Source organism: Heteronotia binoei, chromosome 8 (genome assembly GCF_032191835.1).
Source record: "Heteronotia binoei isolate CCM8104 ecotype False Entrance Well chromosome 8, APGP_CSIRO_Hbin_v1, whole genome shotgun sequence".
In the NCBI taxonomy this organism is placed as follows: domain Eukaryota; kingdom Metazoa; phylum Chordata; class Lepidosauria; order Squamata; family Gekkonidae; genus Heteronotia; species Heteronotia binoei.
The window spans coordinates 114,056,054-114,083,988 of NC_083230.1; the positions used below are offsets into that span (position 1 = coordinate 114,056,054).

Genomic DNA, 27,935 nt, shown 5'->3' on the forward strand with positions numbered 1-27,935 from the left:
TTCTGTTTTCTCCATTGACTGAAGCTCCTCCCTCGGGGAGGAAGGGGGAGAAGGGGTAGCTTGCTTTGCCAGGCTCTCTCAACTGCACAGCAGAGCTACTGAGCCAAGCCTCTCTTCCTTCTATTGGCTGAGGCTCCTCCCCCTCCTCATCCCCTGGGGAAGGAAGGAAAGAGCCAGAGCTTCCTTTGCCCAGTTCCCTGGATCCCATGGGAGAAATACAAAGAAAGCACCTTTAAGACCAACGAGCGCTAATGTTTTAAGGTGTTTAAAAAAAAAATCTTTACCTGAATTTGTGTCCTTTATGAAGTTTATATCTCTGCTACCTAGATACACACATGGCCTGGCCCGACAAGGTCTCATTTATGTGAGATTTGGCCCTCATAACAAATGAGTTTGACACCCCCTGCGATAAGTGGTTAGCCTGTTGATCTCTTCCTAGTTTCCTGCCTTCTTGAGTGTCTGTGTGTATGAGAAAGACAAGAAGAATGTGTACACTTTGGAAACCCGATAGGCGGCAGCAGCTGATCTTCTCTTCGCCTGTCTAAAAATAATCTGCGGTAGGGACTGTATGGGCTTCTTGCTGGGGAGCAGATTGCTGTCGTCTGAATGATAGCTGCCACCCCAGGAGAGATTTGTCTTGGCAGGGACCTTGGGGATGTGTGCGTGAAGGTAAGAAGCTTGACCAAATTTGATCTAACATGAAACCTGACTTGATGTAGCTCCCCCCACTAACCTCTCTCTCTCTCTCCGCCACCCTTTCCCTTAAACCTTCTGACACCCCTCTTTTTACTCCTCTGGGCTTCCCTGCCGCAAATTGTTTTACGCTTTGCCATCCTAGAGGGCGAGTGAGAATATTTCTTCATACCCAAACGATCCCAAGAAGTTTTTATTTCTCTTCGAACCCACCCAGTCGGATGTACCTTTTGAAGACAGATGACAGAGCACGGAAATAAAAGTTTTGCTTTTCAGTGCCGTTTTGACGTTTAGCAAAGATGCGGCTGTTGACGGAATTCTGTCTTTTTTAGCACTAGATTCTGTTAGATTCCCCAAAATATAAAGAAGGTACGGTCCAGCTCAAGAAGTGAAATGCTTTTGAAGTTGGCTTTCAGTTTAGAAGGGTTGTGCTGTATTCATTTATTGACCTCTTTTGTGAGGTAACTCAAAAGCCTCCCAGCTAAAGGACGGAATAGGAAGTTTTATTATAAAGAAACAAAATTTAGAACCCAGGAAAGGATTGTAGCATCTATTGTCTTCTCTCCTTGAAGCCAACTGTCTTCTAAAGTCCTTTGATTTGTCCAGATCTTGCCCTCAAGAGAATGACCTTAGCTCCAGATAAATCAGTGCAGTTTTGAAAAGTTTGAATTCAGTTCACTGTTGTTTGGACACACATATACCTTAAAAAAAAAGCAGATAATAATTTACTGTTATTTGTGACTGAGATTTTATAGCCTGTAACTATGAAATCTATATAATCCATGTAAGCGTTCTTGTTTATAAAATAACATAAAACAGAGAATAGTACATAAAAGATATAGGATGATTTCTCCAGGGAATGCGGATTGCAAGTATATATCCTGTAAATATAAACTGAATGTACCTATTTTGAGAAAAAAATGGTTGAATGAACATAGAGAATGTGGATGCTTTAAACCGATGGAAATAACACCAAAAAGCAGGATATTTATATAAACATATGACAGTGTATATCCTTTACAAAAACCAAAATTTACTCATGAAATGCAAGAAATAATAGTTTTACATACCTGAAAAAACACAAATGGTTAGCATTCCTTTTTCTCTGCTATCACAAATGACATTTGCCATGTTATAACAGGCAAACGGTACTTTTATATACAGAACACAAATTTAGCTATTGCCCCTGGGTTTTGGGTTGTTGTTTTTTTTGAGATTGTGGTTTAGCAATTGTGCTTGCCTATTTATTTTACAGAATGACCTCTTCTTGTTTTCTGCTCCATGGAATACATTGTCTTACCAAGGGGTCATTTCGTAGAAAAAGAGGTGCCAAAGCTCATTGGCACAATTCATTTGTATAACTCATTTGCATATGCCACACACTCCTGACATCATCGGAAGGTATACTAAATTATATCAGCTCAGCATCTACCTTCAAATGCTTCTTGGATTATAATTGTCACAGTAAAATCTTACTCCCCTCATACTCTCCTTTAAGCTTGGAGAAACGTCAACTGCGGGGTGACATGGTAGAGGTTTACAAGATTATGCATGGGATGGAGAAAGTTGAGAAAGAAGTCCTTTTCTCCCTTTCTCACAATCCAAGAACTCGTGGGCATTCAATGAAATTGCTGAGCAGATAGGTTAAAACGGATAAAAGGAAGTCCTTCTTCACCCAAAGGGTGATTAACATGTGGAATTCACTGCTACAAGAGGTGGTGGCGGCTACAAGCATAGCCAGCTTCAAGAGGGGATTGGATAAAAATATGGAGCAGAGGTCCATCAGTGGCTATTAGCCACAGTGTGTGTGTGTGTGTTTGTGTATAGGCCACTGTGTGATACAGAGTGTTGGACTGGATCGGCCATTGGCCTGATCCAACATGGCTTCTCTTATGTTCTTATGTTCTTACTTTTTAAATTACTTTCTCCTATGTGGCCACAGTGGCATGAGGAAAATTTCCATCTGTCTGCTTTATATGTTTTTGGTTATTTTCCCAATTTTTGTGGGGGGAAACATTAGAAAGTCTGTCCCATCTTAGAGTTCAGCAAAATTTCCACAGGAGGTTTGAACAATGGAGCCCAGAAATGAGGGGGGGGGGGTTGTGGGGGGGGGAGGTTTAAGAAAGAAAGAGCAGAATAAAATTTAGAGGTTCTGGAGCTCCACACCTGTGAATTCCTGCCCAAAATGAGGCCTGGCCTTACCCTTTGCAGCTATAAAATAACCCGAAGGCCAGGACATTATCAATGAAATCAGAATCACAGCAACTAAGACGAGTGATTTAAAACCTATTTGACACCCAACTCCCTTAAAAAACTTAAAAAAAAAAAAAAAGCAATCAGCAGATTTCAAATATAGAAAAAAAAGCAGACAAGGAGTGATCAGCGTTCCAAGAGCCAGTTCAGTTTAGTGGTTAAGTGTGTGGACTCTTACCGGGTTTGATTCCTCCACTTGCAGCTGCTGGAATAGCCTTGGGTCAGCCATAGCTCTCGTAGGAGTTGCCCTTGAAAGGGCAGCTGCTGTGAGAGCCCTCTCAGCCCCACCCACTCCATAGGGAGTCTGTTGTGGGGGGTGGGGAAGACATAGGAGATTGTGAGCCTCTCTGAGTTCAGAGAGAAGGGTGGGGTATAAATCTACAGTCTTCTTCTCCTCCTCTCTGGAACGCCCCCTCTTTAGTTTAGCCCACGAGGCCAAGACAGAAGGTGCAAGCTGGGTATCGTACCTCTGAAAACAAGAATCCCAGAAACAGGGAACGGCAGCTCCTGGAGTTTTAGAGATGGAGCCTGGGGAGGACAGGGACTATAGAGTCCACCCTCCAAAGCAGCCATTTTCTCCAGGAAAACTGATCCCTGTAGTCTGGAGATGAGCTGTAATTCCAGGGGATGCCCTGGTTCCACCTGGAGGCCAGCATCTCTTTGTCAGTTCAGACAGTATGTGCAATTGTGGTTTCATGAATGAATGCTTAGTGTGCTTGTCTGAGTGCAAGCCACTCCACTAACTATGGTGACGCAGGGTCCATCAAACCATACTTAGAAGTCAGGATCTGGTTGGTTTGTTAGTCTTAAGTAAGATTCCAGATAGGGTTGCCAATCCACAGTTGGGGGCAGGGGACCCCCCGGTTTGGAGGCCCTCCCCCCACTTCACGGTCATCAGAAAGCGGAGGAGGGGGATGGAAATATCTGCTGGGCACTCCATTGTTCCCTTTGGAAACTGATTCCCATAGGATATAATGGAGAATTGATCCTCGGGTATCTGGAGGGGGGGGTGCTGTTTTTTGAGGTAGAGGCGCCAAATGTGCAGCATAGAATCCAATTTCTCTTCTCAAGCTTTCAAAAGAATTGGACCAGGAGGTCCAATTTTATGAGCCCCACAAGAAGGTACCCCTATCTTTCATTATTTCCAGTGGAGGGAAGGCATTTAAAAGGTGTGAGGTCCTTTCAAATGTGACAGCCAGAACTCCCTTTGGAATCCAATCCTGCTTGTCACAGCCTTGCTCCTGACTCCACCCCCAGTGTCTCCTGACTCCACCCCCCCAAATCTCCAGATATTTCTTGAATTGTACTTGGCAACCCTAATTTCAGGTAAGGTTTGAAGGCATTTGTCTGGGCTTCATCTGGTGATGTAGTAGGAGTGTCATACTAGGATCTGACAAAGGTAGAGTTGCCAGTCTCCATGTGGTGGCCGGGGATCTCCAGTTAGTACAGCTAATCTCTCAGTTCGCCTGGAAAAATTGGCTCTTTTAGAGGGTGAACTGTATGGCATTATACCCTGCTTAGTAGGGTTGCCAGATCCTGGAGAGGGTTCCCCTTGTTTTTAGGGGCGCTCCCCACCACTGGGGGGGGGAAACGCTGCCCCCAAACGATGACATTGCCAAGCAACGTCCCTGATGCAATGACATCGCCTGGAAGTGATGTCATCGCATCGGGGAGGGGGGGGGGATTGCATGATGACGTTCTGGTTTGAGGGCAAAACTCTATGGTCTGAAGCCGGTTATAGAGTTTGGCCCAAAAATTAGAGTGTCACTGCACGATGTCCTCAATGCGATGACATCACTTCCAGGTGATGTCATTGCACTGCAGATGTCCCTGAATGCCCCCCAAATACCCCCGCCAGTGCAATGAGGGAACCTGGCAACCCTACTGCTGAAGTTCCTCCTCTCCCCAAACCCCACCGTCCTCAGCTCCGCCCCCAAAATCTCCAGGTATTTCCCAACCTGGAGCTGGCAACACTAGTCAAAGGATTATAATAACAACCCACAGCTATAATTAGGGCTTTTCTTTTTAGCAGGAATGTACAGGAACACAGCTCCAGCTGGCTTGATGCCAGGGTGTGTGGCCTAATATGCAAATGAGTCCCCACTGGGCTTTTTCTACAAAAAATCCCTTTGCAAAACAATGATGACACCAGGAGGTCTGGCCTAATATGGAAATGAGTTCACATTGGGCTTTTTCTGCAAAAAAGCCCTTTTCAAAACAATGATGACCCCAGGAGGTCTGGCCTAATATGCAAATGAGTTCCTATAGGACTTTTTCTACAAAAAAGCTCTTTGCAAAACAATGATGACACCAGGAGGTGTGGCCTAATATGGAAATGAGTTCACACTGGGCTTTTTCCACAAAAGAAGCCTTGGCTATAATGATTACCATTTTCAGGTCTTTGGGGGGGGGGGGGACCGCCACACAATAACACTATGGTTATTACCATTTTTTAAAGTCTGAGGGAAAACGCTGCAGTGGCAAGGGGGGTGGGAAATGGCAGCCACAGAGGTAGAGGCCTGAGGCAAGGGAAATGTGGAGAAACCGTCTGTGTGGATGCACCGTTGCCCTCGGGAAGGCCTCTGCCTCTCTGTGGGTCTTCTAGGCAGGGGAACTGGCTGGCCACCATGTGAAACAGGATGCTGGACTGGATGGACCATTGGTCTGATTCAGCAGGTAGATCAAGATAGGTAGCCGTGTGAGTCTGTCTGTAGCAGGAGTCCAGTAGCACCAGGAAGTTTTCATGAGCTTTTTATGGTTTCCAGACCCTCAGGTGGAGCCTAAATATCTCCCTGAATTAAAACTCATTTACATACAAGACTAGAGTTGCCAATCCCCAGGTGAGGGCAGGGGATCCCCCGGTTTGGAGACCCTCCCCCCCCCCCCCCGGCTTCAGGGTCGTAAGAAAGTGGGAGGAGGGGAGGGAAATGTCTCCTGGGAACTCTGTTATTCCCTATGGAGATTTATTCCCATAGAAAATCATGGAGAATTGATCCGTGGGTATCTGGGGCTCTGGGGGGACTGTTTTTTGGGGTAGAGGCACCAAATTTTTAGTATAGCATCTAGTGCCTCTCCCCAAACTACCCCCCAAGTTTCAAAAAGATTGGACCAGGGGGTACAATTCTATGAGCCCCAAAAGAAGGTGCCCCTATCCTTCATTATTTCCTATGGAAGGAAGGAATTGAAAACGTGTGCCATCCCTTTAAATGTGATGGCCAGAACTCCTTTTGGCGTTCAATGATGCTTGTCACAGCCTTGACCTTGGCTCCACCCCCAATGTCTCCTGGCTCCACCCCCAAAGTCCCCAGATATTTATTGAATTGGACTTGGCAACCCTATACAAGACAGATCAGTTTCCTTGGAAAAAATGGCAGCTTTGGAAGGCGGATTCTAGGGTGATGTCATCGCATCAGCCACGTTGTGCAGCGACGCTCTACTTTTGAGACTTACTCTATGGTAAAATTGGGCTTGATGTCATCGTGTCAAGGGGATGTGCTGTTCAGGGCAGGCTAGCTGGCTGCTGGTTTGTGGCGGGGTGAATCCCAAAAAACTGGGGGCCACTGTGCGACACAGAGTGTTGGACAGGATGAGCTATTGGCCTGATTCAACATGGCTTCTCTCAGGGGTGGAATTCTAGCAGGAGCTCCTTTGCATGTTAGGCCACACACCCCTGATGTAGCCAATCCTCCAAGAGCTTACAAAAAAGAGCTCTTGGAGGATTGGCTACATCAGGGGTGTGTGGCGTAATATGCAAAGGAGCTCCTGCTAGAATTCCACCCCTGACTTCTCTTATGTCTGGAGCAGTGATGCTCTGCATTCTTGGTGCTTGGGGGGCAACAGCGGGATGGCTTTTGGAGTTCTGGCTCTGCTGGTGGGTCTTCTGATGGCGCCTAGGTTTGAGCCACTGTGTGACAGAGTGTTGGACTGGATGGGCAATTGGCCTGATCCAACATGGCTTCTCTAATGTTCTTAGCTGGGGATGGTTTGCAACAGAAGTGAAAATGTTTTGAGGGAGACTTTCCTTCCCATGGTTGCCAGGACACCCCTAGCTACCAGCAGGGGATGGGGGGAAGGTAGAGTTTTCAGATCCAGGCTGGGAAACTCCTGAAGATTTGGAGATGGAGCAGAGGACAGGGACCACAGTAGGGTCACTGTGTGACACAGAGTGTTGGACTGGATGGGCCACTGGCTTGATCCAACATGGCTTCTCTTATGTTCTTATGTGACACAGAGTGTTGGACTGGATGGGCCATTAGCCTGATCCAACATGGCTTCTCTTATGTTCTTATGTGACACAGAGTGTTGGACTGGATGGGCCACTGGCGTGATCCAACATGGCTTCTCTTATGTTCTTATGTGACACAGAGTGTTGGACTGGATGGGCCACTGGCCTGATCCAGCATGGCTTCTCTTATGTGACACAGAGTGTTGGATTGGATGAGCCATTGGCCTGATCCAACATGGCTTCTCTTATGTTCTTATGTGACACAGAGTGTTGGACTGGATGGGCCACTGGCCTGATCCAACATGGCTTCTCTTATGTTCTTATGTGACACAGAATGTTGGACTGGATGGGCCACTGGCCTGATCCAGCATGGCTTCTCTTATGTTCTTATGTGACACAGAGTGTTGGATTGGATGAGCCATTGGCCTGATCCAACATGGCTTCTCTTATGTTCTTATGTGACACAGAGTGTTGGATTGGATGAGCCATTGGCCTGATCCAACATGGCTTCTCTTATGTTCTTATGTGACACAGAGTGTTGGACTGGATGGGCCACTGGCCTGATCCAGCATGGCTTCTCTTATGTTCTTATGTGACACAGAGTGTTGGACTGGATGGGCCACTGGCCTGATCCAACATGGCTTCTCTTATGTTCTTATGTGACACAGAGTGTTGGACTGGATGGGCCACTGGCCTGATCCAACATGGCTTCTCTTATGTTCTTATGTGACACAGAGTGTTGGACTGGATGGGCCACTGGCCTGATCCAACAGGGCTTCTCTTATGTTCTTATGTGACACAGAGTGTTGGACTGGATGGACCATTGGCCTGATCCAACAGGGCTTCTCTTATGTTCTTATGTAGGCTACAATGCCACAGAGTCCACCCTCTGAAGCATCTGTTTTTCTCCAGGGGAAACTGATCTCTCTAGTCCAGAGATGATCTGTAATTCCAGGAGATCCCCAGGCCCAACCTGGAGGCTGGCATCCCTACCAACGTGCCCAAGCATTTCTCTTGTCCCTCTGTCGCCTCTGGTGAAATAGATTTTGCAGGGTTTTTGAAGCATCGCGGGGGGGTGGGGGGAAACCCTGTTTACTGAAGGGGAAAGCGGGGTCAGCCTTTATAACATCTCATCCTTTCCCGACTGCCATCTTGTGCCTGTACATCCCCAGCATAAATAAGCTCAGGGTCAGGGTCAGGTTTGCAATAAGAAGCTGCTGCTGAAGAGCCATGAATAGCGTTGCCAGGTCCAGTTCAAGAAATATCGGGGGACTTTGGGGTTGGAGAAGAGCCCCGTGGCGCAGAGTGGTAAAGCTGCAGTACTGCAGTCGGAGCCCTCTGCTCACGACCCGAGTTCGATCCCAGCGAAAGCTGGTTCAGGTAGTCAGCTCCAGGTTGACAGCCTTCCATCCTTCCGAGGTCGGTCAAATGAGTACCCAGCTTGCTGGGGGGGGAGGGGGGAGTGCGGATGACTGAGGAAGGCGATGGCAAACCACCCCGTAAAAAGTCTGCCATGAAAACATTGTGATGCGACATCATCCCAGAGTCGGAAAGGACCAATGCTTGGACAGGGGACTACCTTTACCTTTTGGGGGTGAAGCCAGCAGACACTGGGGGTGGAGCCAGAAGCAAGGGTGTGACAAGCATAATTGAATGCCAAAGGGAGTTCTGGCCATCACATTTAAAGGGACCGCACACCTTTTAAATGCCTTCCCTCCACTGGAAATAATTAAGGATAGGGGCACCTTCTTTTCGGGCTCATAGAATTGGACCTCCTAGTCCAATCTTTTTGAAACTTGGAGGGTGTTTTGAGGAGAGGCCTTGGATGCTATGCTGCAAATGTGGTGCCTCTACCTCAAAACATCCCCCCCCCCCCGAGCCCTAGATACCTGCAGATCCATTCTCCATTATACCTTATGGGAATTGGCCTCCATAGGGAATAATGGAGTGCCCAGCAGATTTCCCTCCCCACTCCCGCTTTCTGTTAACCCTGAAACAGGGGGAGATCCTCCAAACCGGGGAATCCCCTGCCCCCACCTGGGGTTTGTGTAGAATTTCTAAGAGGTATTGAATTCAAGATAAGCACAGTACTGGTATGCTTGCGACTATACACAACTGTTTTGAGCTAAAATTGCTGCAAAAAGAAGGGCCTGCTCAACATTAAAAATAAAAATATATGAAGTAAATAAGAGCAAATGGCCAACTAAAGAACAGCTTGCCGTATATATTCACAGGGGGTTGCAGGCCAGCAAACTCCAGAAGGTTTTAGCATCTGGTTGAATGTATCAGTTTGTACCGGCTCTAGCTCCTATATGGAAAACGTACACACTTAAGTGTCTTGGAGTGATGGAGAGTAAAGATGTGACAAGAAGAATCATGAACATTGGTCAGTACTAGCGCCTGTTACTCCCGAGGAAGTCTATTGATGAAATGGGCCTATATCCGGGTGCTCATAGACTCTTATTGCAATATGGAAATGTTAATATTGGACCTCTATTACAACATGAAGCATGCGTAATTTACAACATGAAATATATGAATGGCCATTGAAACTGGATTTTTATTACGACATGAAGTTTGTAAAATTTAAAACGTGGAGCATTAAAATATACGAAAGTTTTTTTAATGGTCGCTATATTCCTTGTTTACCATCACAGTAGTTTTTGAACTTCTATTGCCTATCCCACCTGGGGTTTGGCAAGCCTCACCAGGAAAGCCAGCCTCTCCAGCTTCTGACCCTGACTGCCAGTGCCAGCTTAACAATTAAGCCAAGTAGGCCCTGGCCTATGGGCCCCCATGCCTTTAGGGGCCCTGGGCCAGCTTCCCCCCCTCCGCCATGTTTCCCTTCCTTGCAGCCCTCCCAGCCTGCACACGCAGCCAGCAACTGAGCCGCTCTTTGCCCAGCTTGCCTGGTGTGGCTGCTGCTGGCAGCGTCGCCAAGTTTGCCTCTCTCTGCTTCTCCCCCGCAGCTTTGTCAAAGGGGCTTCTGAGAAGGTGCCTGAAGGTTGCAGCGGGGGCCGCAGGTGGTGGTGGGGCACTCCAACTCTGAGATAATTTGCGAGGTTGCCCCCGAGATTTTGACTGCCTGGGGGCCTCCACAGGGGTTGATCTGGCACCGCTGATGGTGTTGCTTCGAATGGTTTGAAAGGTTTGCCCAGCTCCAGCAGCGAGTGCTTGATTGCTTCCGATTCAGTTCTGGACTCTTAAAACAGAGCTGGGGGGTGGGGGGGAAGGGAAGCAGCCCTCTCATGAGAAGCTCTGTCTATTTTAGCCGGCTGCTGGAGGAACACGTGGAAGAAGGTAAGGCTATCCCCCTCTCCCTGGCTGTCCAGAAATGAGATCCTTGGGTGTGTGCCCAGCACGGTAGGAGAGTCTTTGAGAGGAAGATGACTCTGCTTTGGCAGGGAGCTCTTTGTGATCCTGCTGTCTTAAGTTAACTAGGGATGCCAGCCTCCAGGGACCTGGGGATCCCCCAGAATTAGAGTTGCCAGGATTGACTCAAGAAATATCTGGGTGGAGCCAGGAGCAAGGGTATGAAGAAGAAGAAGAAGAGATTGGATTTATATCCCACCCTGTACTCCCTTGGACTGCAAGAAGATCAAATCAGTCAGTCCTCAGGGAAACCAACCCAGGCTGTTCCCTGGAAGGTCAGATGCTGAAGCTGAAGCTCAAATACTTTGGCCACCAAATGAGAAGGGAGCACTCCCTGGAGAAGACCCTGATGCTGGGAAAGACAGAAGGCAAAAGAAGAAGAGGACAGCAAAAGATGAGATGGCTGGACAGCGTTGCAGATGTAACAAACACGAATTTGAGCAGGCTTCGGAAGAAGAAGATATTGGATTTATATCCCGCCCTCCACTCCGAAGAGTCTCAGAGTGGCTCACAATCTCCTTTACATTCCCCTCCCCCACAACAGACACCCTGTGAGGTAGATGAAGACATTAGATTTATATCCCGCCCTCCACTCCAAAGAGTCTCAGAGCGACTCACAATCTCCTTTACCTTCCTCCCCCACAACAGACACCCTGTGAGGTGTGTGGGGCTGGAGAGGGCTCTCACAGCAACTGCCCTTTCAAGGGCAACCTCTGCCAGAGCTATGGCTGACCTAAGGCCATGCTAGCAGGTGCAAGTGGAGGAGTGGGGAATCAAACCCGGTTCTCCCAGATGAGACTCCGCACACTTAACCACTACACCAAACTGACAATCCTAAGCATGGTGGGAGACAGGAGGGCCTGGCGTGACTTTGTCCATAGGGTTGCAAAGAGTCAGACTCGACTCTTCGACTGAACAACAACAAATACTCTGAATCTCAGAGTCTCAGAGTGGTCACAATCTCCTTTACCTCCCCCCCCCAAAAAAAACAAACACCCTGTGAGGTAGGTGGGGCTAGGGTTGTCAAGTCCCCTGCAACTCTAGGTTCCATTCCCAAATCTCTAGCAGCTTCCCAATCTGGATCTGTCAGCCTTATCCCTTCACCCTCCCACAGTGACCTGGGAGGACCTGTTGTGAGCAGAGCTTAGGGCTGCAGTCCTTAGGGCTGAAACCCCCAGTTTCCACCCTACTAACCTGCAGTCAGGGCTTTTCTCTTTCTTTCTGAGCAGGAACACACAGGAACACAGCTCCAGCTGGCTTGGTGTCAGGGGTGTGGCCTAATATGCAAATTAGTTCCTGCTGGGCTTTTCCTACAAAACACCCCTAAAATTGGAGATCACACACCTAAAATTGGAGATCAATTTTAATTAGCGAGGGATTTTTGGGTGCCTCCTGGAGGCTGGCAACCCCATCTGCCTGTGGTAAGATAAAATGAAGGAAGGGAGAACAGTGTTTTTTGTTGTTCAGTCGCACAGTGGAGTCCGACTCTTTGCGACCCCATGGACAAAGTCACGCCAGGCCCTCCTGTCTTCTACCATCCTCCAAAGGCTGCTCAAATTCATGTTTGTTACATCAGTAACACTGTCCAGACATCTCATCTTTTGCCGTCCTCTTCTTCTTTTGCCTTCTGTCTTTTCCAGCATCAGGATCTTCTCCAGTGAGTGCTCCCTTCTCATTGGGTGGCCAAAGTATTTGAGCTTCAGCTTCAGCATCTGACCTTCCAGTGAACAGTCTGGGTTGATTTCTCTTAGGACTGACTGCTTGGATCTTCTTGCAGTCCAAGGGACTCTCATGATTCTTCTCCAGGGAGTGCTCCCTTCTCATTGGGTGGCCAAAGTAGTGTACTCTGCCTTAAATCTCTGGGTGGAAAGATTAGATTAAAAATGTATTAAGTATAAAGAAATAAATAGGGAATTCAAAAAGTTTTAAGAATTCATTTTGTTTTTGGAAGCGCAACCGACTAAATGCCAGAAGTGATGGAAATTGCATTTTGCGGCACAGACAACTCTTCTGCCTATGACATCAGCGATGGATTCTTAAGGAATGTCTGCTTTCTGGATGCCCTCAACTTGGTGCCTCACGTTTTCCTCTTATTTATCACCTTTCCTATTCTGTTCATTGGTGAGTAATCCAAGTGCATCATTTCTGCAGCCTAGAGCTCTTGCTTTGTAATGTTTTCCTTTCATTGCGTGATGCGTCCATTTGTGATTTTTAAAGCTGCAGTGCTGCAGCCCTAAGCTCTGCTCACGACCTGAGTTCAATCCCCGGTGGAAGCTGGGTTTTCAGGTAGCCGGCTCGAGGTTGACTCAGCCTTCCATCCTTTTGAGGTTGGTAAAATGATCCCTCCACTTGCAGCTGCTGGAATAGCCTTGGGTCAGCCATAGCTCTCGTAGAGTGCTAAAGCTGCAGTACTGCAGTCGGAGCCCTCTGCTCACGACCCAAGTTCGAGCCCAGCGAAAGCTGGTTCAGGTAGTCGGCTCCAGGTCGACTCAGCCTTCCATCCTTCCGAGGTCGGTCAAATGAGTACCCAGCTTGCTGGGGGTGGGGGGAGTGTAGATGACTGGGGAAGACAATGGCAAACCACCCCATAAAAAAGTCTGCTGTGAAAACGTTGTGAAAGCAACGTCAGCCCAGAGTCGGAAACGACTGGTGCTTGCACAGGGGACCTTCCCTTTCCATTCTTCTGCCTATGGTAGGTTTGCCAACCTCCAGGTGGTAAAAAGGTAAAGGTAGTCCCTTGTGCAAGCACTGAGTCGTTACTGACCCATGGGTAGGGTTGCCAAGTCCAATTCAAGAAATATTTGGGGACTTTGGGGGTGGAGCCAGGAGACACTGGGGGTGGAGCCAGAAGCAAGGTTGGGACAAGCATTATTGAACTCCAAAGGGAGTTCTGGCCATCACATTTAAAGGGACCACACATCTTTTAAATGCCTTCCCTTCATTGGAAATAATGGATAGGGACACCTTCTTTTGGGGCTCAGAGAATTGGACCTTTTGAAACTTGGAGGGTGTTTTAAGGGGAGGCACCAGATGCTATGCTAAAAATTCGGTGCCTCTACCTCAAAAAACAGCCTGCCCAGAGCCCCAGATACCGTGAATCAATTCTCCACTATATCCTATGGGAATTGGTCTCCATAGGGAATAATGGAGTGCCCAGCAGACATTTGCCTCCCCCTACCCCACTTTCTGATGACCTTGAAGTGGGGGGGGGGCCTCTAAAGCGGGGGATCCCCTGCTGCCGCCTGGAGATTAGGCAAACTGGCAACTGTACAGATTAGTAAGAAAAAAACCCAAACGCTGTAAATTGCACACTTCAAATTAACGCTCTGCACTCTTTACTCATACATTCCTTATTATGATTCACATCAGATACCCTTAACACCATTACTATAAGAGTCTACAGTCCTCAAAGAGAAACTCTATTGCAGGTGAGATCCTCTATTGCATCAGATACCCTTAACACCATTACTATAAGAGTCTACAGTCCTCAAACAGAAACTCTGTTGCAGGTGAGATCCAAAACTGGATGCAGTGGAAGTGGCAAATGAAACACGAATTAAACCTGGGACTTGTGTAGCCGCACCTGTTGAATAGAGGACTGCTGCCTCTGGAGTGATTCAAGGGTGTATCTGCGTCTGCCAGCAAGAGTGATATAAAGACAGCAGGATTTGGTACCTATTATTTGCAGTATCCAGTTTGGATCTCACCTGCAATAGAGTTTCTGTTTGAGGACTGTGGACTCTTATCATAATTGTGTTAGGAGTATTTGATGTGAACCATAATGTAATTTACACAGTGTTTTGTGTTTTTCTTACCCACCTGGGGATTGGCAATCCTAAGGAGAAAGCTGGTATCTTTTTATAAGCAAGTACAAAACCCTCTGTTTCATTGCTGGCTTCAACGCTCTCCATAAGCACAGGCACTGAGACGTCATGAAGGAACCACCCATTGTTGCCATCCACTTTTATATAGGGAGCAAGGTAACCAATCATTAGGGAGCAAGGTAGCCAAGGTAACCAATCAATGAGACATCATGAAGGAACCACCCATTGTTGCCATTCACTTTTATATAGGGAGCAAGGTAACCAATCATTTTGCTTTATGAGGTTCCAAACCTTCTGTTCAATAGCTGGCATAATGCTCTCCAAAATTGCAAGGAAAATATAGTTTATATAAAGAGCGTGCCATTTTAAAGCAGGAACAAAGCCTTTTCTTCAACTGATGGCGGGGAACAAAAAAAAAGCTCCATAGGGTGTGTGAAATAAGTGGGGAGAAAAATCCTAGTTGTCTGAGCGCCTTAGCTATTGCGTTTCAATGTGTTTATTTCAGGATGGGGAACCCAAAGTTCGAAGGTCCAGATCCATCACAACACGTGGCTGCACTTCCCTGGACACAATTTACGATGGATCCTGACGTTCACCCTTCTGTTTGTGCACGTGTGTGAAATAGGAGAGGGCATCGTTTCGGATACGTAAGTTCTTGGCCTCGGGGGCCAATTCCATAGTAAGGCGGATTATTTATTTATTTGTTTGTTTTATTACATTTATAATAACACATTTACATAATATTTATATATTACGAGCCTTCTCAGTTGTGGCCCCAATACTTTGGAACACCCTTCCAGAAGCCTTCAGGGCCCTGAGGGATTTATCGCAGTTCCGCAGGTCCTGCAAGACTGAATTGTTTCGGATGGCATATGACATCTAATGGGAGAGGGCTGCCACCACATCTGGATCCATAACGCTTTTATTACTAACTGCCCAGGATCTGTGCACATGAGAAAGAAAATATTACATGACCCGCCTGAAGTAGCACCATTGTCATTTATCTGATTTGTTTTATTGTTTTAATATTGTTTTTGTTTGCTGTCTTTTTTATGCTGCTAGCCGCCTTGAGTCTGTACAGAATGGGCGGGATATAAATATGAACATATGAAGCTGCCTTCTACTGAATCAGACCCTCGGTCCATCGAAGTCAGTATTGTCTTCTCAGACTGACAGTGGCTCTCCAGGGTCTCAAGCTGAGGTTTTTCACACCTATTTGCCTGGACCCTTTTTTGGAGATGCCAGGGATTGAACCTGGGACCTTCTGCTTCCCAAGCAGATGCTCTACCACTGAGCCACCGTCCCATCCCCGATGCAAATAAATAAATAAATACTTACATCTTGGTGCAAATGCTTTCATTCAACTCATTAACATTCTTCTCTCTGAGAATCATAGAGTTGGAAGGGACCTCCAGGGTCGTCCAACCCCCTGCACAATGCAGGAAACTCACAAACACCTCCCCCTAAATCCACAGGATCTTCATTGCTGTCAGATGGCCATCTAGCCTCTGTTTAAAAACCTCCAAGGAAGGAGAGCCCACCACCTCCTGAGGAAGCCTGTTCCACTGAGGAATTGCTCTAACGGTCAGGAAGTTCTTCCTCATGTTGAGCTGGAAACTCTTTTGATTTAATTTCAACCCATTGGTTGAAATTACCTTCCAGGGCCACAGAAAACAATTCCACACCATCCTCTAGATGACAACAGCCCTCCAAGCACTTGAAGATGGTGATCCTATCACCTCTCAGCCACCTCCTCTCCAAGCGAAACATCCCCAGCTCCTTCAACCTTTCCTCATAGGAGTTCAACCCATTGGTTCTGGTCCTACCTTCTGGGGCCATAGAAAACAATTCCACACCATCCTCTCTAGGACAGCCCTTCAAGTACTTGAAGATGGTGATCCTATCACCTCTCAGCCGCCTCCTCTCCAGGCTAAACATCCCCAGCTCCTTCAACCTTTCCTCATAGGACTTGGTCTCCAGACCCCTCACCATCTTCCTCGCCCTCCTCTGGACCCGTTCCAGCTGGTCTATATCCTTCTTAAAATGTGGTGCCCAAAACTGTCATTGTCCTTTCATCGCCCCTATGAGGAGGCAGTCTCAGTCTGTAATGTTCTCCCTTCTACCTGGAGACTCTCTTGTCCTTGGACTTTGTACAAAACACACTATGATTAAGGACCCTTTGAGAGCTCTGACGTTCCATTTGTTCCCTTGCAGACATTTAAATTCTCGCCACCTGCACCTCTTCCTTCCGGCTATAATGGGATTTGTAGCGGCCACAACGTCTATAGTCTATTACCACAATATCGAAACATCCAATTTTCCAAAATTGCTTCTGGGTAAGTAGCTGCTGTTTCCTGTTCCGTGTTCAAAAAGTGGGTCGCAGAATCTGTGGGTCCTTTGGGGTGTGAAGCCGGCATAGCTTCAGACATTCTGCAAATGGCCTGCCGCTTTTCTTCTTGAGAGGGTTGCCAGGCCGTGTCTGGGAACTGGTAGGAGGGCTGGGGGCAGGGATAATGGAGGGGCTGCAGTCAGCGGGGGAAAGGGGGTACTTATGAGGAGAAAGAGAAAGACCTCGGCCTCTTTGCCAGTGTCACACAGGAAGTAACAACATCACACCAGTGAAATCCAAATGATGCCCTGGTATTGGGGCAAAAACTCTACGGTAAAACCAGCTTCTACCTTCAGATTTTTTGCCCAAATACTAAAGCATCACCCAGCCATCAGTGGCATGATGACATCATATTCTGTGTGATACTGGCAATGAGACCTAGGTCTTCTTTCTTATGGTATGACCCCTCTGCCAGCAAGCTGATTGGTGACTGCGCCTAGCAGCAGGGGACCCCTGCGTCCACCAGGGGGTCTAGCTACCTGATCTACACCACTACGTTGCTTCTGGAGAAAACCAGGGAGTGATGTAGGACAGCTCTAGGAATTGCCAGAAATTCTATGGTTTTCCCAAGTATTGACATAACAGCACAGATGACTTTGGAACAGTAGTGGGCAACCAAATGCTGTTGCCAACGCCATCTTGCGGAATTACTGGAGATTTAGAGATGATGCTTGGAGAAGGAGAGAGTGCATCAGATATGTGATACCTTAGAATCCATCTCATGAAGCTGCTGTTTCCTGTAGGGGAAGTGATTTCTGTCATTTACTGATTACAGATAGATTAAAACAGCTACCCATCCTTATTTACTCCATTCATTCATTCATTCATTCATTCACTCACACCACAGCTCTGTTCCTGTACTGGGTCATGGCCTTTGTCACCAAAACCATCAAGCTGGTCCGGTATTGCCAAGATGCAGTGCCCCTCGCCCAGCTGCGCTTCTGCATCACCGGAATCATGGTTGTGCTCTACGGGTTGCTGATGGCTGTGGAGATCAACGTCATCCGTGTTCGGGTATGTGCCTGGGGAGAGACACGTTTGGGAAGGGGAAGGACATCAGCCGGATATAATGCCATAGCATCCATCCTCCAAAGCAGCCATTTTATCCAAGGGAACTGGAGATCAAATGTGATGTCTGGAGAACAATAAGTAGAGATCTCCAGGTGCCACCTGGAAGTTGGCATCCATAAATAGAAAGTAGTTTGCATGAACCTCAGGAGAGACCTCATCACATACCAGGGGGTGGAAACCAACCCTTAATGCTCTCTTTGCCTTTTCGTCCCCAGAGATACATGTTTTTCACAACCCCTCAGAAAGTAAAGCCACCCGAAGACCTCCAAGACTTGGGAGTGAGATTCCTTCAACCCTTTGTCAACTTGGTCTCCAAGGCAACGTATTGGTGGATGAACACGCTGATCATATCGGCTCACAAGAAGCCAATCGACCTGAAGGCGATCGGGAAGCTGCCGATAGCGATGCGAGCGTTGACAAACTACGTCTCCCTGAAAGACGCGTATGAAGAGCAAAAGGTAATGAAAAGATTGAGTGTGGTTTCATCTCTTTCAAAATGGCGCAGCTGTCCTTCTTTCATTTCTGGTCCTAGGTCTGCCGGTTTCCAAACTGTCTGTTTCAGGGCTGAAATGGTCCTTCAGTAACGTCACCACCAGAGCACAGTGGATTTTCGCAAATAAATATGTTTATACCAATGGGTCAAATAAATATGACCTCCCTGGGCCATTTTAAGTCAGAAAAACGTTACGAGGAGAGTCGTATACACCTCTTCTCTTGTGCTTTAGTCCCAATCTAAACTGGACTGCTAAAGTTGACAACTCCGGGTTAGGAAATACCTGGAGATTTTGGGGGTGGAGCCTGAGGAGGACAGGTGTTTGGGGAGGGGGACTTCAGGGGAGTATAATGCCATGGAGTCTACCTTCAGTGCTTAGTTTTCATGGCCCATTTTACATGCCCAAGGAAATACTCTTTGCCGCTTTGGGGTCAGGAAGTAATTTTTCTCTAGGCCAGTTTTTAGGGATCCTGGAGGGTTTTGTTTTTTGCCATCTTCTGAGCATGGAGCAGGTGTCACTGGGGATGTGTGGGGAGAAGCATTTGTGAGTTTCCTGCATTGTGTGGCGGGTTGGACTAGATGACCCTGGAGGTCCCTTTCAGCTCTGTGATTCTAAAGCAGCCATTTTCTTCAGGAGACTTGATCTCTGTCACCTGGAGATCAGTTGGAATCCCAGGAGATCTCCAGCTACCACATGGAGGCTGACAGCCTGGAGAGAACCATGCAAGAATACAAAACTATTATTCACAAAGTTACAAATGCAAAATGCTGATATATATATTTAAATCTGTATTGTCATTGAATCTTACAGCAAAATTGTCAATGACTCAATAATCATTAATAATACATTAATTATTGATAATGACAATACATTATTATTAATACATTGATTATTGAGCCATTGACAATTTTGCGGTAAGATTCAATGACAATACAGATTTAAATATATATATCAGCATTTTGCATTTGTAACTTTGTGGCCCTGTTCACACAGCGTGTTGAGTCCGTGTTAAACTGACCCAGTTCTGTTCCAAATATCTTTGTTCCGAATATCATACTGCAATTTGAATCACTCCGCAGTGAAACCGTCTTCTGCTGTCCACACGACGGCATCATGCAGTTCTTTTTTTCTCCACTATTATGCACATGCAAGCATTATGCTCACATTTGCATATGCACATAGGTTAAAACATTATGTGGTTATGCGCATATCGCTAAGTAGTAAAAAAAAATTGCAAGGGAAGGGAGAGGGCAGGTGGCAGGGAGAGGCAAGCAGGCAAACTAGGCGCCCCTCCTCCTGGCGCCCTGGGCAACCGCCTAGTTTGCCTAGTGGGTGAGCCGGCTCTGCCTGATAGCTTAAGTGTTGAATTAACAAGGCGGTGCATTTGATGACAGTAAATGGCACCTTCGTTCCCACAAAGACAATGGTTATGGTGTTAGGCTATTAGGGATTATCAAGGAGATTTAGGAAAGCCGCAAGTCATGACAGCTGGAAGCCTGAAGAAACCGTTACTTATGTCATAGTTTACGCTATTACTGTAGATTTGAAAGAAATCTGGCCTGACGTTATTCTGGGTTGCCAAAAGGAGAAGGATAAAGCAAATAGTTCTGTCTGAAAGTTTGCACCATTACTGCAGATTTGAAAGAACTCTGACCTGGACATTATTCTAGATTGCCCAAGGATTAAGGCAAATAATTCTTTGTCTGTTTTCTTCCTAAACCATTCATCGCACTTTGGTGAAAGATGTTGGCCGTGAGGACAGTGCTCTCCTTGAGTGCGTCTGAGGCAGGCCTCTTTTTAGGCAGGAGCTCACAGGAGTGGCGCCCTGGAACCTCTAGATTTCATTGTGCTCTTTCTTTCTTCACCCCCCCTCCCCACAAATACTTGCTTCGGGCTCCATTGTTCAAACCCCCTGTGAGAATTTTGCTGAACTCTGAGATTTGACAGACTTTTGAATATGTCCCCCCACAATCGGGAAATAACCAAAACATAAAGCAGACAGATGGAAATCTTCCTCATGCCACTGTGGCCACATGGGAGAAAGTTATTTTAAAAGTACGACGGAAGTAAGGTTTTATGATGACAGTTATAATTCAAGAAGCCTTTTAAAGTAGATGCTGAGTTAATATACTTTAATACACCTTCTGGTGGTGTCAGGGGTGTGTGGCAGATGCAAATGAATTACGTAAATGCGTTGTGCTGATGAACTCCGGCACCTCTTTTTCTACAAAATGGCCCCTGGTTGTTAGGGTTGGGTGACGGCTATGGGGTGAAGGGGCGGAGGGAGGGAGGGAGACGCTCTGAGGCAATTAACTTCTGAGGAATATCCAGTCCCCCACTCTGGCCTCGCCAATAGATTCTTCATATCTCAACTGGTGCCGTACCTGCCAGATTTCGGTCTGCTACCCAAACGAAGAAGTGACTTTCATAGTGGTACTGTCTACGTCTCTCAATATAAGGAGTTTTATGACAGTGGACTATAGTACCGCCTTATAATATTCATGGGAAAATGATTGTACTTTGCTTTGAAAAGAGTTTTGGTTTGTAATGAAAATATACATCTGGATCAAGGCAGCTCGGCGGTACTGATGTTGCTAGACTAATCGGCTGCTTTCGATACGGTCGACCATCAATTACTGACCCGCCGCCTCGTCGACGCAGAGATTCAGGGGTTGGCCTTGCAGTGGCTTTCCTCTTTCCTAGATGGTCAGGGACAAAGGGTGGCGATTGGGAGAGAACTGACCCAGAGGCACACTTAATTGTGGGGTGTCTCAGGGGGTGGTGTTGTTCAACATCTACATGCGCCCCCTTGCCCAGATTGCCTGGAGGTATGGGTTGGGTTGCCACAAGTACGCTGATGACACCCAGCTCTATCTACTGATGGCCAGCCAACCTGACTGTGTTCCAGAAAATCTGGATCTGGCATTGCAAGCCGTGGCAGGATGGCTTAGACTGAGTTGATTGAAGCTGAATCCAGCAAAGACAGAGAGGTCCTTTGGCTGAGTCGCGGTGGTCTGGGTATGGAAATTCCCTTACCAGCATTTCACGGTGTGCCACTGACAATGGCTCACAAGGTCAGAAGTCTGGGGGTGCTGCTGGAGCCTGCCTTGAAAATGGAGGCCCAGATAGCAGCCGCTGCTAAATCCGCTTTTTTCCATCTTAGGCGGGTAAGGCAGTTGGTTCCCTTCCTGGAGTGCGGCGACCTGGCAACAGTGATCCATGCAACTGTCACCTTGAGGTTGGACTACTGTAATACCCTCTACTAGGGGCTGCTCTTGTGCCGAACCCGGAAACTACAGCTAGTGCAGAACGTGGCAGCCAGGCTGCTGTTGGGGCTTCCCAGGTGGGAGCACATACAGCCGGGACTGCGGGAACTGCACTGGCTGCCAATAGTATACCGGATTCGTTACAAGGTGCTGGTTATTACCTTTAAAGCCCTATATGGCCGAGGACCTTCCTACCTTAGGGACCGTCTCTCCCCACACGTTCCCCAGAGGGTACTTCGATCTAGATCTCAAAATCTATTAGTAATCCCCGGGCCGAAGGAGGCCAAACTAAAGATCACTAGAGGGAGGGCCTTCTCGATCACAGCCCCCTACTGATGGAATCAACTACCAGAGGAAGTGAGGGCCTTGTGGAACCTTGCCCAGTTCCGCAAGGCCTGCAAGACCACTCTCTTCCAGTTGGCTTTGAACTTATGCGGAGCCTATCTTGTAGGGAAACTGAAGAAACGCCATCGTCCCTGAAAACATATAATATCAAAGAGATTAGCACCAAATTAATTCTGTCTGCTTTTAACTACTGAATGTGTAATTTTTGTAATATGTATTGATTTTAATTGTTTGTTGTGATTTTATATTGTGAGCCGCCCTGAGCCTGCTTCGGCGGGGAGGGCAGGATATAAATCAAATCGAATGAATAAATAAAATAAAAATATACGTGTAACGGAATGCAAAGGAAATTTGTCAAGCAAATGTTTGTAACGTGTAATTACGCAGTGGTTTACTCTAGTTGCTACTAATCCCCAGTTGGGGGCAGGGGATCCCCTGGTTTGGAGTCCCTCCCCCCGCTTTAAGGTCATCAGAAAGGGGGTGGTTTAAATGTCTGACTGGAACTGAAACTGGTCCCTATAGGGCAGGGGTGGCCATATATCCCACATATCAATTCTCCATTATACCCTATAGCAGGGGTGGCCAACGGTAACTCTCCAGATGTTTTCTGCCTACAACTTCCATCATCCCCAGCCATTGGCCATGTTGGCTGGGGCTGATGGGAGTTGTAGGCAAAAAACATCTGGAGAGTTACCGTTGGCCACCCCTGCTATAGGGTATAATGGAGAATTGATATGTGGGTATCTGGGGCTCGGGGGGAGGGGTCTGTTTATTGAGGTAGAGGCACCACGTTTTCAGCGTAACATCTGGTGCCTCTCCTCAAAACTCCCCCAAAGTTTCAAAAAGTCCAGACCTGTGGGAGGTCCAATTCTACAAGTTCCCAAAGAAGGTGCCCCATCCTCCATTTTTTCAATGAAGGGAAGGCATTTAAAAGGAGCACAATTCCTTTAAATGTGATGGCCAGAACTCCCTTCGGAGTTCAATTCTGCTTGTCACACCTTTGCTCCTGGCTCCGTCCCAAAGTCTCCTGGCTCCACCCCCAAAGTCTCCAGATATTTCTTGAATTGGACTGGCAACTCTAGTTTGCATGGAGATTCTTAAGGAAGCCTCCTCTTCTTGCTTGTGGTAACTGTACTGATGGGCTTTCTTTTCCAGAAAAAAGTGGCCGACCAACCAAACCGCGTCCCTTCCATTTGGCTGGCCATGTACAGGGCTTTTGGCCGGCCCATCCTTCTTAGCAGCATGTTCCGTTACCTGGCCGACCTTTTGGGCTTCGCTGGACCCCTCTGCATTTCCGGCATCGTCGACAGCTTCAACAACAGCGCTGACAATGCCAGCAAACCACTCGTTGTAAGCGAATGACGACAAAGTCAATGAACGATGCATTTGTGTTTCATTTTTCTCTCTCTCTGGATGTTCCGTTTGGTTGATGGAAAACTGAGCCTGGATCCAACCCGATGCCCTCCATCTGCCAGTGGAACCGATGGGTTGGATCTATGGTTGCCAGCTCTAGGTTGGGAATTTCCTGGAAATCTGACAGTAGATCCAAAAGAAGACAGGGTTTGGAGTGGGGAAGGACACCATAGAATCCTCCCTCCAGTGCAGTCATTGTCTTATATGATAGTGCCCAGACATTGGCTGTGTAATATTCTAGTGAGCAGAAATGCAAGGGGGAGCGGGGGGCACAATCCATTTTAATTCCCTCAGGCAGCTACTGTGGTTTTTTCCTTCCATTTCTGCTCATGAGAAAAGAAGAAGATATTGGATTTATATCCTGCCCTTTACTCTGAATCTCAGAGCAGTCACAATCTCCTTTACCTTCCCCCCCCCCCAACAACCACCAGCAGACACCCTGTGAGGTGGGTGTGGCTGAGAGAGCTCTCTCAGAAGCTGCCCTTTCAAGGACAACTCCTGTGAAAGGTATGGCTCACCCAAGGCCATTCCAGCAGGTGTAAGTGGAGGAGTGGGGAATCAAATGCGGTTCTTCCAGATAAGAGATCGCACACTTAACCACTTAAGAGGCCTCAAGCACAAGTGAGAATTTTGCTCTGGATCCAGCCCAATGGTTGTGCAAACTTCAGTGAATTCTATGAAGCCATTTAAAAAAACAACAAACCCCTAATCCTTCAAAAGAACTCTTTTGTGCACACACCATACCTTGAATAAAACCTGTCAATGCAATCCTAAGGACGCTTTCCTGGGAGTAAGCTCCACTGAATAGACCATAGTAGAATTCAGAGTAGACCTGCTTAGGATTGCCAATTTGGTGTAGTGGTTAAATGTGCAGACTCTTATCTGGGAGAACCGGGTTTGATTCCCCACTCCTCCACTTGCACCTGCTAGCATGGCCTTGAGTCAGCCATAGCTCTGGCAGAGGTTGTCCTTGAAAGGGCAGCTGCTATGAGAGCCTTCTCCAGCCCCACCCACCTCACAGGGTGTCTGTTGTGCGGGGGAGGGGGGGGAGGAAGGTAAAGGAGATTGTGAGCCGCTCTAAGACTCTGAGATTCGGAGTGGAGGGCGGGATATAAATCCAATATCTTCTTCATCCTCTTCTTTGTTGGTCTCAAAGGCAGGGCTTTTTTTGTAGTAGGAACTCCTTTGCATATTAGGCCACCCCACCCCAGATGTAGCCAATCCTCCTGGAGTTTACAGTAAGCCCTGTACAAAGAGCCCTGGAAGCTCTTGGAGAATTGGCTACATCAGGGGTGTGTGGTCTTATATGCAAAGGAGTTCCTGCCTGAGATGCCCTGAGCCTGCTTCGGTGAGGAGGGCAGGATATAAATCAACTAAACTAAACTAAACTGCTACAAAAAAAAAAGCCCTGCTTAAAGGTACCACTGGACTCAAACTTTGTTCTATTGCAGGGGTGGGGAACAGTGGCTCTCCAGATGTTTTTTTTGCCTACAACTCCCATCAGCCCCAGCCATTGGCCATGCTGGCTGGGGCTGATGGGAGTTGTAGGCAAAAAAACATCTGGAGAGCCACCGTTCCCCACCCCTGTTCTATTGCTTCAGACCAACAGGGCTTTTTTTGTAGAAGGATCTCCTTTGCATATTAGACCACACCCTCCTGCTGTAGCCAATCCTCCCAAGAGTCTACACTAAGCCCTGGACTAAGAGTCCTGTAAGCTCTTGGAGGATTGGCTTCATCAGGGCTGCGTGTGGCCTAATATGCAAAGGAGTTCCTGCTACAAAAACAGCCCTGACTATTGCCTTTTGAGGGGTATTTTGTGTGCAAGTCTGAACATATGAACATATGAAGCTGAATCAGACCCTGGGTCCATCAAAGTCAGTATTGTCTACTCAGACTGGCAGCGGCTCTTCAGGTGTCTCAAGCTGTGGTTTTTCACACCTATTTGCCTGGACCCTTTTCATTTGGGAGAGGCCGGGGATTGAACCTGGGACCTTCTGCTTACCAAGCAGATGCTCTACTACTGAGCCACCCTCTCTCCAGCTGCCTTATCTCCTGCAGCCTCTTCCAGAGAGAGGACAAACCTCCTTCCCAGCCAGGCCTATTTATGCTTTCCTCCCAGGTCCCTCCAAAACCTCTTCATCCAATTAGAGTCACAGAAAGAATCCCCCCTCTAAGCTGTGGAGTCCTGTGAGAAAAAAATTCTACTTTGTGAGCTACGGACATGAAAGTTGTGAGCTGCTGCATAAATTAGCTTGCTCTGGGACCATTTTTCATAAGCTATGACAAAAATGTGTGAGCCAGAGGCTAAAAAACTGTGAGATAGCTCACACTACCTCGGTTTAGAGAGAACACTGCCTGGGAGATATAGGCCCACCAGCAACTCCTAGGCAGGCTTCTCCCTGCCCTCTAGGCCACACTAGGCCTCAGATGATGACAGACATAATCTCAGGTCAAGGCCACATTGACTGCTGCTTTGATGAGCCTGTTATCCAGCGTTCTGCTCCATGGAGAACTGCATGTACTTCGCACAAGGCCTTGGTATAGGGGGATGGACCGGACGTCTCATCTCCTTTTGTTATCCGGTTCTACGGTTTGGCCACCAGAGAGTTACGTACGTAGAAGGCCTAAAATCAGATTCAGTGAAGACTCCAAACAGAAACCGCTCATCTTGATAACATCTAAAGAGATGTTGTTGTCGATCCTCAGCCCCTCTTTGATGTGGCCAACGCCGGGTTGGAGATTTCAGGATCAAAGCGGGCCATCTTTTTTGCAGTTGCTGCTAACAGGCCTGGAGAGGACTCAGAGACACCTCCCCACACTCATCCCCTGTCCTATATTCCCCTGTCCTATATTCTGGTACAAAATGAACTGTGCAGAAAAGAAAGGGCTTTATAAAATTACCAAAACTATAAGCAAAGCAAGGCAATATGCTGTTTGGTCATTTTTAACTGAGATTCAGCCGTACACGTCTTATGGTATCCGGGCTATCAAAAAGACACTGTCAACTAATTGAGAAAGGGAAATTATTCAACTTCTGAGAATGTACCAGAATTGTAGATGTCAGGTAATGACGATGATATTGGATTTATATCCCACCCTCCACTCCAAATCTCAGAGCGGCTCACAATCTCCTTTATCTTCCTCCCCCACAACAGACACCCTGTGAGGTGGGTGGGGCTGAGAGGGCTCTCACAGCAACTGTCCATTCAAGGACAACTTCTGCCGGTGGAAGCTGGGTTCAGGTAGCCGGCTCAGGTTGACTCAGCCTTCCATCCTTTGAGGTCGGTAAAATGAGTACCCAGCTTGCTGGGGGGGAATTGTAGATGATTGGGGAAGGCAATGGCAAACCACCCCGTAAAAAGTCTGCCATGAAAACGTTGTGAAAGCAACGTCACCCCAGAGTCGGAAACGACTGGTGCCTGCACAGGGGACTACCTTTACCTTTTACATTAGCCTCTATCTTTTGTATAATCATGAAGAAGAAGAAGACGACTGCAGATTTATACCCCGCCTTTCTCTCTAAATCAGAGACTCAGAGCGGCTTACAATCTCCTATATCTTCTCCTCCACAATAGACACCCTGTGAGGTGGGTGGGGCTGAGAAGGCTCTCACCGCAGCTGCCCTTTCAAGGACGACTCCTGCAATAGCTATGGCTGACCCAAGGCCATTCCAGCAGCTGCAAGTGGAGGAGTGGGGAATCAAACCCAGTTCTCCCAGATAAGAGTCTGCACACTTCACCACTACACCAAACTGGTGCCATATTAACAGAGATGTTCTCTGTCCCCCACATGGCTTTTATGTAAGAGGCGATGCTTCTTCTAAAACAGTGCCTTCTTGAAAAAAACGCAAAACTGTGGTTTGGTTCAGACATGCGTGAAACCCACGGTTTATTTTATCTATGCTTAGGTTATAAAATTCAGCTTCAGCTTTTGGGGAATTGTTCAAATTCTTGTTTGTTTCAACAAATGAATCTCTCCTTACCTCTCTTTTTTTTTTAATGGTTCCCCGTAGCAACCAGGGCTGCCAAATTCCCAGTCAGTGGAAATCTCACCCCTTGCTCCTGTTGCCCAGTACTGCTTGCAGCAGAAGTGTGAAACACTCCTCCCCCCACTCCAGCTATGATGCCAGCTGTGACACCAAGTCACTTCCGATTAAAAAACCCTGAAGTGACATAGGTAGCTCTAGGAATCACCAGGAACTCTGTGATTAAACTGTAGAGTTTCCAGTGATTCCTAGTGTAGCCTCACCATATCCTCACCCACAGCTCACCTGCTGGCTCCCTGGCATCCCTACTAGGGACCTGTTTGACATTCCAGCCTTCATTGAAAAGAGGGACACCAGGGAACAAGCCAGAATTAAGCATTCATACATAACAAGAAAATCTGTAGTTAATAAACCAGACTGCAGTTAATAAACCAGATTAATAAATAAGACTGCATTAGGGTTTGTAGAATCTTTCGGGCTCAAGTGCCGTGTTCTACTGGAGAAAGTTTTTCTTCCAGACGTTTCGTTCTCAGCTGCGGAGAACATCCTCAGTGGTGTTGCAGCTGAAGCAGGCACTCTGACCTTCTTGGCTGTTTCTTGGCTCA

The 27,935-nt window shown here is 47.3% G+C and overlaps 1 protein-coding gene across 6 annotated transcripts in view; it reads left to right on the forward strand.

Moving 5' to 3' along the window:
* The first annotated feature begins 573 nt into the window (after window positions 1–573).
* Window positions 574–27,935, forward strand: part of ABCC9 (ATP binding cassette subfamily C member 9) — a 132,941-nt gene continuing 105,579 nt past the window's right edge. For 5 of the 6 annotated variants that reach the window (XM_060245918.1, XM_060245919.1, XM_060245920.1 and 2 more), the window contains exons 1-7: window positions 575–669; window positions 12,495–12,664; window positions 14,873–15,014; window positions 16,582–16,703; window positions 17,604–17,770; window positions 18,043–18,285; window positions 23,088–23,282. In XM_060245918.1, the coding sequence (XP_060101901.1) occupies window positions 12,508–12,664; window positions 14,873–15,014; window positions 16,582–16,703; window positions 17,604–17,770; window positions 18,043–18,285; window positions 23,088–23,282 (1,026 nt within the window). In that variant the 5' untranslated portion in view covers window positions 575–669; window positions 12,495–12,507. Of the gene's footprint in view, window positions 670–12,494; window positions 12,665–14,872; window positions 15,015–16,581; window positions 16,704–17,603; window positions 17,771–18,042; window positions 18,286–23,087; window positions 23,283–27,935 lie in introns of all 6 variants that reach the window. The other variant, XM_060245922.1, reaches the window with a different exon arrangement.